This window comes from Mixophyes fleayi, chromosome 10, assembly GCF_038048845.1.
Source record: "Mixophyes fleayi isolate aMixFle1 chromosome 10, aMixFle1.hap1, whole genome shotgun sequence".
NCBI lineage: Eukaryota > Metazoa > Chordata > Amphibia > Anura > Limnodynastidae > Mixophyes > Mixophyes fleayi.
Window position 1 is genome coordinate 15,728,055 of NC_134411.1, and position 12,383 is coordinate 15,740,437.

General features: G+C 40.6%; 1 protein-coding gene across 1 annotated transcript; it reads right to left on the bottom strand.

The window, feature by feature from the left end:
* Window positions 1-5,355: 5,355 nt before the first annotated feature.
* Window positions 5,356-10,317, bottom strand: TMEM138 (transmembrane protein 138). Its single transcript, XM_075187958.1, has 5 exons — window positions 10,164-10,317; window positions 9,476-9,620; window positions 8,211-8,382; window positions 8,050-8,125; window positions 5,356-5,963 (listed from the first exon to the last, which is right to left on the bottom strand). Exons 2-5 carry the CDS (start codon window positions 9,601-9,603, stop codon window positions 5,851-5,853), a joined length of 489 nt encoding a protein of 162 aa, XP_075044059.1. The 5' UTR covers window positions 9,604-9,620; window positions 10,164-10,317; the 3' UTR covers window positions 5,356-5,850.
* Window positions 10,318-12,383: the final 2,066 nt, after the last annotated feature.

Consider the following 12,383-nt stretch of genomic DNA (forward strand, 5'->3'; position numbering starts at 1 on the left):
AAAGTGTGAGTCTTGTTGAGGGAGACAAGGTAATAGCAGTACCGTGTTAGCCAGAAAAATCTATGTACTAGTGGAAATGAAGGCAATCGGATGTCCATATGCTCAATTGTTATATTGTTGTTATATTATTAAACCTGAAGCTCCATGCAGTATCCAGTAGGATAAGAAGACAGACAATTAGGCCATGTTCACACTACATCACTGTGGTGCCAAGGAATCATAAAAGAATACCAATATTTCAAATGGTGGAAATGAACATTCTGCAGCAATACATAACATAGCACAAATACATAACATACAAACACAATATTCCCTTGTATGTAGGGTGTAAAGAGCCATACATTACCCTTAATTGTAATAGATTAAACCAATAAATTTAATCCAAGAAAGAGACACCACCCTATAATAACCAGTGGTCACAGAGGACATTTAGAAGTGACGGTATAGATAATGTAAGTGAATGTAATCTGATAGTTGTACAATGAAGGCAGTAGGAGAAGTGACGGTATGGCATACCTCCATATACCAGCCCACTTCGAGCAGTAATAACATATTAACAGACGTTCTATAATAATATAAACAGTATAACAAGCTATAGCAAAGAACTGATAATTCAATGTGACTTATTACGACACCAGATTTGCGCTGATACTATTACAACCTGCTACCAATCACTGGTGGACCTGCCATCTAAGATGCAATAAAGCAATACATTTTGTGTGGAAAATGGAATGATTTAATATAGTGGTCAAATAAACAATATCTGCTGTTCTGCTCTGCAGGTACCAGTCCCAGTTGTTAGTGCAGTACAAGAAACAGCATAAATGTGTCACATACAGTTTTATATATTGACCTCACTCAAGATTTAGGTCTTTCCGCAGAGGAAGGATGGAGATCACAGGATGCGGATCTGTAATTCTCTGGGATCTTTTATTGTTAGGGTATCAAACACATCTTGATTTATTTTTACCTGGCATGTAGGATGCATGCTGATCCTCCTCTTCTGTCCTCCAAATTGACCCGATCCCTTTAAAAAATGCTCACTTACTACCAAATGCCACTGGCGGAAATCTGATTCCTTGAAAGACTTCCTACATTTCAAGTTCATCCTCTCGTCCTGCAGCTCCACCCTCTCTCTTGCTAAACAATCCTTCTTCAAATCTCTCATCTCCTCCCAATCTTCCAAACCTCACCACCTTTTTGCCACCTTCAGCTCCCTCCTTTGCCCACCCCCCTCCACTATTGTCATCCCACAACACCAATGACTTTGCCTCCTTTTTTACTCCCTAACTACCTCCCACTCTCTCTACTCCCCTTTGCCTTCAAAATACTTGACCGGTTTGTCTACAGCAGCTACCTCTCTGACAACCCTCTCCTTGATCCTCTCCACTCTTGCTTCAGTCCCCTCCACTCCACAGAAACTGCCTTGGCCAAAGGCATCAGTGAGTTTCTGTCGGCTAAATCCAGGGGCCACTTCTCCCTTCTAATCCTTCTGGACCTTTCTGTGGCCTTTGACACTGTGAATCAGATTGCATACCATTCACTCCATTGGCCTTTCTGGCACTGTCATCTTGTGGCTCACCTCCTACCTCTCCAACCACTCTTTATCTGTTTCTACCTCTGGTTCTTCCTCCCCTCCCATCCATCCTTCCCGTAGGAGTCCCTCAGGGTTCTGTCTTCGGCTCTCTGCTCATTTCTCTGTACACCTCCTCCCTGGGGGAACTAATCAGTTCCTTCAGCCTGCAGTATCACCTCTATGCCGAAGATACCCAACCATACCTTTCTTTACCTGATCTCTCCCCTTCCCTCCTCTCTTAGGTGTCCAGTTGCTTCTCTGCCATATCCTCCATCGGGATGTCCCTCTGTTTTCTCAAGCTGAATATGGTCAAAACTGAACACATTCTCTTCCCTCCCTAAAGAGTCTCCACCGATCCCCACCTTTCCATCCCTTCCTCTTTCATGAAGCCACCAAAACTCTTATCCATTCACTGATCATTTTCCGCATCGACTACTGCAACCTTCTCCTTACTGGCCTCCCTCGCTGCAGCAAGACTTATCTTCCTGTCTTGCTGCTCCACTTCTGCATCCCCTCACTGCCAAGCCTTACACTGGCTCCCAATTCCCCTACAGAATCCTATTTAAATTTCTCACCCTCATATACAAAACCATCTCTCCTACTCCCTACATCTCCAACCCAATCTCCATACATATTCCCTCCTGCCCTCTCAGGTCAGCCACACGATTGGGATGATCTTCCTCTCTCTTTTAGTCTTTCCTCTATCATGCAAAGCTTCAAATGCTAATTGAAAACGCACCTGTTCATTAAAGCCTACCATTACCCTACGAAGTACACCTCATCCTCTTTAATCCTCCATCTCCCTACTCTAACTTACCCCATGTGTCAACCGTTAATCTGCCCCTTGTCCTTTCGATTGTAAGCGCTCATGAGCAGGGCCCTCTTCCCTCAAGTTCCTCCCCACTCCTCCATTGTTGTCACACCTCTATCAGTGACTCTGATCCTGTTAGTCGTGCCCACGCTCATGGGAACAGGTTTCAGCTTGTGCTGAATATATCCTTGCACCACATTGCCCATTCAAGCTATTTTAGCTGTGCTGAGACTTGTATTGTTCTTTGTTTACTGTATTGTCCTGTAATACCATGTACTGTTTTGATGTTTACCTTCTGTATCATAAGTAGCATATGGAACAAAACAGGGGTAACAACAGATTGTATGGTTGAGTGCATATATGGAGAAGGTTGAGGTTGATCAAGAGAATACTGGCTAACTGGAAAGACAGAGTGAACATAGGGGATGTATTGGGATGCAAGACAGTAAGAACAATAAAAATGTGCCATAGCCATGAGATAAGCCAAGTATTTGGGGTACGTTGTTGGACGAAGGCGAGTAAAACCCCAAGTAGACAAAATGGAGGCAGTCAAAAATTGGCCAAGACCGGAAAAGAAATTGCAGTTAAGAACCTTCCTAGGTTTAGTAGGTTACTACAGACGATTCAGAAGCCATTTCGCCACTAGAGCTGCTCCACTTACCGACATGTTAAAACTGGTCTGACTCTGTAGAAGCCGCCTGGTCAGATCTTCGCTTAGCCCTTTGTTCCTTTCCCGTTCTACAAGCACCGGACTTTACCCAGAGATTCTTCCTTCAAACTGATGCCTCCGATGTCGGCTTAGGTGCAGTCTTGTTGCAAGACAAGGATGGAGTAGAAAACCCTGTCCTGTACCTAAGTCGCAAGTTACTTTCAAGGGAACAAAAATATTCTACCGTGGAGAAGGAATGTCTCGCCATAAAATGGGCTACAGAAGTTCTGTGCTAATATCTCCTAGGCCAAGAGTTCACGTTAGTAACAGATCATGCACCATTGCGGTGGATGCTGAACAACCGGGAGGTAAGTATTGAAAAACTCTTAAAGTTGTCCCTGGTGCAGACAAAGATGTAAATTGAAGTCTGTGCAACACACTGACACCAAAGGATTAATCCATATAGGCGCTAATTATACTAGGGTCACTAGGGATTGTGGAACATCCCAGATCAGACACATACACTAGAAACATATGCGACTGCGCTTAAAAACAGTATTGTTGATTAAATATAAAATATTAAACAAATATGTGATAGTAGTCGCATTCTTTTTATAATAAACAGTAATATTTATTCAAAAACAATTAAACACATAAATAAAATCACACATAAAAGGTATTCTCTATGAAAGAACACTCTGATTATTGTAAGGTGTGCAAAAGGTCAGATCCAATAAGCTGTGATAATTTCAGTCAAAATATTGACTCTTCCCTGAAAAACGTCTATATAATAATAGAAAGTACTCCAGGAACGACAGTGCAGAAATCAAAGTGAGATAACAATATAGTTGTAGAAGTTTACCAAACTGTTGCCTATGATTCAGTCTTACAACGATCTCACCATTTATGGTGTCAAGTACTTTGCCATCCTGACATTAAAACAAAGGTAAGAAGTTGCGTGCGTGTTTCACCAGAAGTGTGTTCTTGTCACAATATATATATTTTATTGTTTTTATTCCCCAGATACTTTGTAAAACATTAGTTACTTCATCATAAATAACATTATTATAGTGAATTTTTTCTGGGAAGAACCGTAACTGATGCTTGTCTGGGATGTCCTCCATTTTGAAATGAGCAAGGATCAAATAAGCTGTAGCCAATCAGATAACAAGGGGTGGGAGCATAATCTGTGATAAGTGGAGATTTGTGGGAGTGTTTATAATGTGACCAGAATAGAGCAGCCTGCGGGTGGACCATGCACCAAGTGCACACCACGCACCTGCAGTTGAGACCCGTGTGATAGGTGGGGACCCATGGTGTATGTACAGCCAAGGGCCCCAAACCATCTTAGTCCACCACTAGGTGTGATTAGGTCAGTGAGGATAGGGGTGCTGGAAGTCACAGACTGAGAGTTACACAGTCTGGGGCACCCAGCAGCACAGACTGAGATTTATGTAGTGCAGGGGTGACACACACTTTTATATGAAACGAAGCTCATACATGCAACTTATCAAATATATAAAATGACTTTACCTTAGATTATGTGACAATAGATCAAGCAGACGTAGTGACAGAAATAAACAGGGAATATATATATACAGTACACACTTGCTGACAGGCACCTGGTAACGGACTGCTCTGTGTGCAGCAAGAACATTTATCACCAGGCTGGGTGACATCACAAACACTGTTTGTTATGTAAGTCACATGACAGCCTAGTGACAGCTGGTAAACCTGCCAGCATTCTGTAGTAGGATGGAGGGCAATCATGTCTGTTTGTAAAATGTAAGTGGACACAATCACTATTTTAGATACTAGTTGATTACACCAACTTGTGTTCCCGGCTATGTCAGTTATAAGATCATAGATCTATTTCAGGGATTTATTACTAATTGCATTGCAGCCACCCCACATAGAACATTTCCATAGGTACCATAATACTCAGGGTTTGTAGGTCCCTTTCTGGGCTTATGCCCTGAGGATCGCTGAGCCTAGAATACTTTCCTCCACGTTTGTAAGTGACATTTCTACAAATGTGCATTAAAGTGTTTCTCCCCCTTTAATTTAAGTTCAAGAAGAAAGAGAGAGACAGTGTCACTTTCCGGAATCTTATTTGGCTCCTAGAATTCCCTGACTGGCTTCTAAGTTCTGTATAATTCTTCCCACCCAAAAACTGGGCCAGTTACACAAATGAATCGAAAGAAAAACAAACTCGATGCTACTTTTTAATCGCTACATGCATATATAATATATAAAAATTGTTTAAAATCTAGGTTTTATTAAAATAATAAAACCATGTTAGAGAATTCATGTTTCTCTAATTTAGCAAATGTTTATTTTTTTATGATTTTTGTTTGTTTTACTGACCTGATCTTCATAAAGTTTTTAAAAAAATACAAAAAAATAAATAAAGCCACATTGTAACTGCAATAGTTACAAAGACTTAAAAATCTAGAAAATGATTTTTTTTTTTTAAATATTCACACATGCACTTTTCACTTATTTCAAACACAATTTAGGTTTTCTAAAAATATAGTCTACAAATCTAGATCTCTGAAAATACTGAAAGTGATTTCATGACGGGAGAGGTTCCATTTTAAGGCAAAATCTTACAAGAAGGTTCACTTAACAGTTCAACAACAAGGATGGTTGTTCTGTTCACCGAGGACTCCAGGAGACAATTCATAACTTATCCCAGGAAAGCAAGTAACATCTGAGATGTTCTCCATGGCGGTGCGAGTCGTATACCTGTGGCGAGAGCCTTTAACCACTGTTTGTGGTATTGAGAGACGCTTCTTTCTCTGTGTCCTACTTTTAACCCCGCACTTGTGCAAATTCATTGCGTAGCCATAGAGAGTCTCGGTAGTAGCAAGAATCTCCCAGATTTAGAGCAGTCCTCTTGTAGAAGTAAAAGTACAACACAGCCACTGTTGGTAGATAAAAGCAAAATTAAATGAGGCAGGTCCCAATTAAAATACTTGAGTCACAATTCTGGATGTACTTGAGCATGAAGAGGTCAAATGTGGCAGAGGTGTCTTACAAGTAGAAACAAATATGTTCGTGCGGCCTATCAAACCTAGGCAGGTGTGCTGATTTTATGGGGGTAGGCAGCACGGTGGCTTAGTGGTTAGCACTTCTGCCTCACAACACTGGGGTCATGCGTTTGATTCCCGACCATAGCCTTATCTGTGTGGAGTTTGTATGTTCATCCTGTGTTTGCGTGGGTTTCCTCCGGGGTGCTCCAGTTTCCTCCCATACTCCAGAAACATACTGATAGGTTAATTGGCTGCTATTAAATTGCCCTTAGTCTCTCTCAGTCTGTGTGTGTGTTAGGGAATTTAGACTGTAAGCTCCAATGGGGCAGGGACTGATGTGAGTTCTCTGTACAGCGCTGCGGAATTAGTGGTGTTATATAAATAGCTGATGATGATTATACTATGGTGTCATTATATGCAACTCTTCAGCAAATGCATAGCAACCCTGCAACTATTATTAAATATAAACATACATCATCATCACCATTTATTTATATAGCGCCATTGATTCCACAGCTCTGTACAGAGAACTCATTCACATCTGTACAGCGCTGCGGAATTAGTGGCGCTATATAAATAAATAGATGATGATGGGTTTATTTTCTTTCAGGAACTTCAAGTGTCAGTAAAAGGAATATTAGGATGACACTAACCAAAACGGACTAGTACTCGTGAATAGCACGGTTTCAAAACCTCCCATGTCTATGTGAAACAAGTTCATCACAGGGCACGTGGAACTGGTCTCTAGCAGGGAAAGGCTTAATTAAAGACTTACTGCACACTTTACTCTTGTCTATGGACATCGAATCCATCAGCTTCAGTCATTTTTGTTTACTTATATATTATGGTTGTTTACAACTTGAAACACTGTGCAACATAAATGTCCACTCTCCCGAAATGTCCGGGACACTCATGGGTTCTGGGTAGGTCTCGAAGACTACCGGGAGAGCAGGTAATTCTCCCATATTCTGCAGTAAAGGGGCTTCAATGAAGTGGTTTACTGTGAATTGCAACAAATTGGCTCTGATCTCCAAGACAAAGAATCTATTTAAGGTATCCCACACCTGCAATTCAATCTCCCTTCTGGGATCTCTCATAGGGGAAAAATTTTAACTAGGCAAGTAGAATGTGAAAGATATACCAAATAATATAACATACACAAAGTACAGGCATATGCAGATACTGTTGTTTCATCCGCAATTGCAAAAACAATGGGAAGGCTGTGACGATAAAATATTTCTGATAATTGACATTTGTGCCTGAACCTGTGAAAATCACCCTAGAATTTTCCAGCGGAATAACGGTAGAGGTGTTCAGGGATTAATCTGTCTGGAAGTACTTGACAGTATCTGACCATTTGTCATAATTGCCTCTGCGATATATAACTCTCCAAAGAGGGCACCCCAGGACTGGATGTGTCACGTGATTTGCAAACATTGGACCCTGTAACAGCCCTTGCAGTCACATCACCCCACTGCTGTGTTCCGACCAATCAGGATAAGATGCAGCCAAGTGTTCCCATCTCCTTTGCAGATTTCCTCAACATAGGCAAACCGAGGGGGGTTGCCTAGTGCCTGGAAACCCCCCTCCAAGCCTGGGGCACTGTATAATTGAGGTGGCTGGACCCTGCTTGAAAAGGAAGAGCTGTGTGCACCTAACAGAAGTGCACACAGCATTGCCCATGTATATTATAGGGATAGGAAGAGTTGGAGAGCAGCCAAGCACTCTCTAAAATTATAGCCAGGCTCCCATTCATGCTGGTCACGCCCACTGGTGGCGTGGGGTGGAAACCCCCCTCTACAAATCCTGTGTTTGCCCCTGCTCAAGCTGTTTGCTTTTACATGGCTTCACCCCCATTGCTACTCTAAACAGGGGAAATATTTTCCCAGTACCAGCAATGCAGCAAACTAACTCAACCAGTGTTCAAACCATAGACATATATACAAGAGAGGTACCACCAACATGCAAACAGACTCACCAAACCTCTGCAGAACAAACAACGCCTGCAGTCCATCGGACCAGATAAAAATGTTTACACTTTTCCAGCGCAGATTCTAGAGGAGGAGAAGGTGAAAGTGACATTACAAACAACGGAAGCTGCAACAGCAATGAGGAACAATCTAACGGATATGGTCTTACCATCATCCACACATGTAATGACACACTGAGGGCCAAGTGCAGAGCACAGAGGAACACGGTGACCTGAAAACGGTGGAACAGTAAACCAAGGAGCCCGGCTTGGAAGACAAAGGTGTTAAACAGCATAAGAAACAGGACAATGGCTGCGAATAAAGTGCCCACATCCTGCAATCTGAAACAGAAGCAGACACCACTGAATGAATAATTGTCTTCACACAAGAGGAGGGTAAATAAGAATAAATTGAAGCATGTAATGAAAATAGTGGAAACCAATCAGACACCCAAAGTCTATGACACAGAGATACTGTTCTGGGGCAGCAAAGTGGCCTAGTGGTTAGCACCTCTGCCCGACCATGGCTTTATCTGTGTGGAGTTTGTATGTTCTCCCTGTGTTTGCATGGGTTTCCTCCAGGTGCTCCGGTTTCCTCCCACACTCCAAAAACATACTGGTAGGTTAATTGGCTGCTATAAAAAAAAAAATTGACCCTAGTCTCTGTCTGTCTCCCTCTCTGTCTGTGTCTGTGTTTGAGTGTGTGTCTATATTAGGGAATTTAGATTATAAGCTCCAATGGGGCAGGGACTGATGTGAGTGAGTTCTCTGTACAGCGCTGCAGAATTAGTGGCGCTATATAAATTGATGATGATGATGATGATGTCTGCACTGTGACCGTATGGGGGAAGTACACAGAATGCTGAATAGACCATGATCCATACTTGATGAACTTTCTTGTGTTCATTCAACATAGACAACACATGTAAGATGTTACTGATGAGGAATATCCACATTAAATGTGTGTTACCCTCTCACATCCTTTACAACTATATATTGGGCTATTATGTCATACTGCCTTAAGATACCAAACACATCTGCACCCAGAAAGTGATTTATTACTTTATCTAGCAGTCAAACACACTGATGGTGGTTGAGAAAAATTATTTACATGAAGAAAATACACATTTACATAGTTGCCAACTGTTCCTATTATAAAGAGTTTTAAAGATGTTTGCCTGGAAATATCACTGCTCAGAATTTTTTCTGTATAATGAATGCAGTTGTCACTATTCCTTTTCCCGGTATATTTTAATATTTATTGAATAAAAGTATTTAAAATTATAACCACTGCCAGTAAAAATATAATGATGTGGATTCTGTCAAGACAGACATGTGCTTAGATGGATCTACTCAGTAACAAGGTGTCCTGGAAATTATTTTAACATGTCGGTAAGTATGCATTTATGGCTAAGGGCTAGGAAATATTACTTACATAAAAAGTACTAGCTGAATAACTGGAGCTGATCGCAAAAGCTCGGAAAATGAATTCACAAATAAATCAAATATAAGCAGCAGGAACTGTAGAGAAAGGACCAGGCTGTAATTACCAGGCTGCAGCATCCTCTACTAATACTGACCTGCAGGGGGAGACAAAAACACATTAACAAAGTAATAAAAGCAAAACAAGTCAGAGCAAGAGTGAGGGGTAACTAAAGAGACAGGGCAAGAGTGGGGGGCATCTAAAGAGACAGGGCAAGAGTGGGGGGTATCTAAAGAGAAAGTGGCAAGAGTGAGGGGTAACTAATGAAGGAGGGGCAAGAGTTTGGGGTGACTAAAGAGACAGTGGTAAGAGTGAGGGGTAAGAGGGAGGGGTGACTAAAGAGACAGGGCAAGAGTGAGGGGTAGCTAAAGAGGGAGGGGCAAGAGGGAGGGGGAAGTAATGAGGCAGGGACAAGAGTGAGGAGGAGGAGGGGGGTAACAATGAAAACTACAGTGGCATGGAGCAGAGGGGAATTATGTTGTTGCACACGGGGTACAATAAGAGGTAGACAATCTGTGGCTTCCCAGAGCCTGGCAGGGCATGCTGGGATATCTAGTTCCACAGCCACTGGAGAACCACCGCTATACATAGAGGTGATCGGAGAAGCATTGGAGATAATCAGCAGAGGAATAATACACACAGGAGGATTACTGAGATTTAGCGACGTCCCGAAGGCCTCGTCTATCTACACCACCGCCATGATCCTGGTGTGCCTGGTGCCATGACAACGATTATGTGAATCCATCTGACACTCTGCGGGTCCGTTGTGATAATAATTCCTCTTCCAATTGGAAAGGATCCCCTGTGATGTCATAAGCAACAGCGGCCATATTGCATGTGGGCAGCTCCATCACTTATAAATAGTGAATATTTTTTTTTAAATATTTAATACCAAAGGGGAAAGCAGAACAGTTAGTGTACAGTATAATGCACGGCCTGGCATCGCTGTGTGTAGAATAGAAGCAGGGTATCCACTAACATATGGAGGGAGAGCCACTAGTCATTCAGCTTGTGCTGCTAATAGGTGAAGAGGAGGAGAGGGCTGTAAGTTTTCAGTATGGGCGATATAAATCCATCCAGGTACAACATATATCTATCTATCTATCTATATATTTATATATCTCTCTATCTCTATCTATCTATCTATCGATCTATATATATATAGATAGATAGATAGATAGAGGTATATATACTCTGCTTACATTCCTATACAAAATATTATCGGTCTGATGTACAGATTCCGTATAACAGGCTGCACTGTTGTGAGACAAACTTTGTGTCTGCAGCTGCAGTGGTGAGGGTCTGTAATGGCTACAAATGCATCACTTTACACTATCCATAGGAATAGGACTGCAGGTAAATGTCCTTATTTTGTGCTACTCATGGAACAATAGTGTTCCTAGTTTTTTTTCCAGATGGCTCTAACATGGCCCAAGCCCTAGAATATAGCAGACCATGGAGAAAGAACATAATATCCAGCATCTTTATACTTTATATTTGTTGTTTATAATTGTATTGTTTGCTATTAAAAGAAAATAAACAAAATCTTGTTGTTTGACGGTGGCAGGGTGTCTCAGGAAGAGTAGAGTCCAGGGGCCTGATTCATTAAGGATCTTAACTTGAGAAACTTCAAGTTAAGGGGTGCAAATTAGTTTTCTGTTTTGCACATAAGTTAAATACTGACTGTTTTTTCATGTAGCACACAAATACTTGATAGCTTATTTGTACACTGAAATTTAAAGTTGATATTTGTGTGCTACATGAAAAAACAGTCACTATTTAACTTATGTGCAAAACAGAAAACTAATTTTCACCCCTTGCATTAACATGGTTTTGTCCAGGAGACTAAAATAAGAAGTTTCTCAAGCTAAGATCCTTAATCAATCAGGCCCCAGATTCTTTTTTTTTTTTTTTTTTTTTAAGAATGTAGGTACGCTTCTGGCATCAAATAGAAATCATTTAGACATCACGGGTATATTAGACAAAATTGCAAAAGCCTCACAATCCTTTGAAAAGAGTTTGCTGTCTGAGACATATTGTAATCAAGGCTTGAAAATTGTGAACTGATTAGAAAATTGGATCAAATTTCAACAGTTTGGCCACTAATATGTTTACAGTAGAATCGTCAATAGACTACATAGCCTGATTTATAATTAGCGTTTTAAAATATATTTAAACATTTAAAATATTTTTAATAATAAAAAAGTATTTTAACATTTTTAGTTTGAGCTATTTGAAGTTTGTGTTTGCTGTTCACAATTAAAAAAAGTGTATCAACCTAAGAAAGTGTTCAAGCCAGCTCACCTATGCGTGAATCGGTTTGTACATGGTTAAACTGGTTCAGTGTTTTTGAATTTAGCTAGATTTTTTTATTTAAAAAATATATATATACATATATATTTTTTTTTTTTTAAAAAATAGACAAGTCGTCAAATTTTTGTACTGATTTGACAAACTGGTTTCAGAAACAATATGCGGCTGGTTCGACCATCTGTAATCAGGATGAACACACATTGTTTTCATTGTGGGGAGACCTTAGCAGAGCTGGGTATCAAGGATGTTAGAGAAAAAGGAAAAGCACTTGAGTGGGAGTCTATATTAATACAGCTATATTTATCACCAGAATCTAACGCAGCTTTCTCAAATGTATAAAGGTTAGTGACCAAATATGTTTTTTTTTTTTTTTTTTTTAAAAATGGTTACGTGAGGGTGAGGGGGTGCTGTACTTATGTCACAATAAGTGAGTAGGTAGTGAAATAACAATGGGACGTAGTGGAAGAGCAGACATACTTTCTACAATGTGAATACTGATACATGTTACTTTACAGCAAATTAAAATAATCTGAAATATCTGAACTTT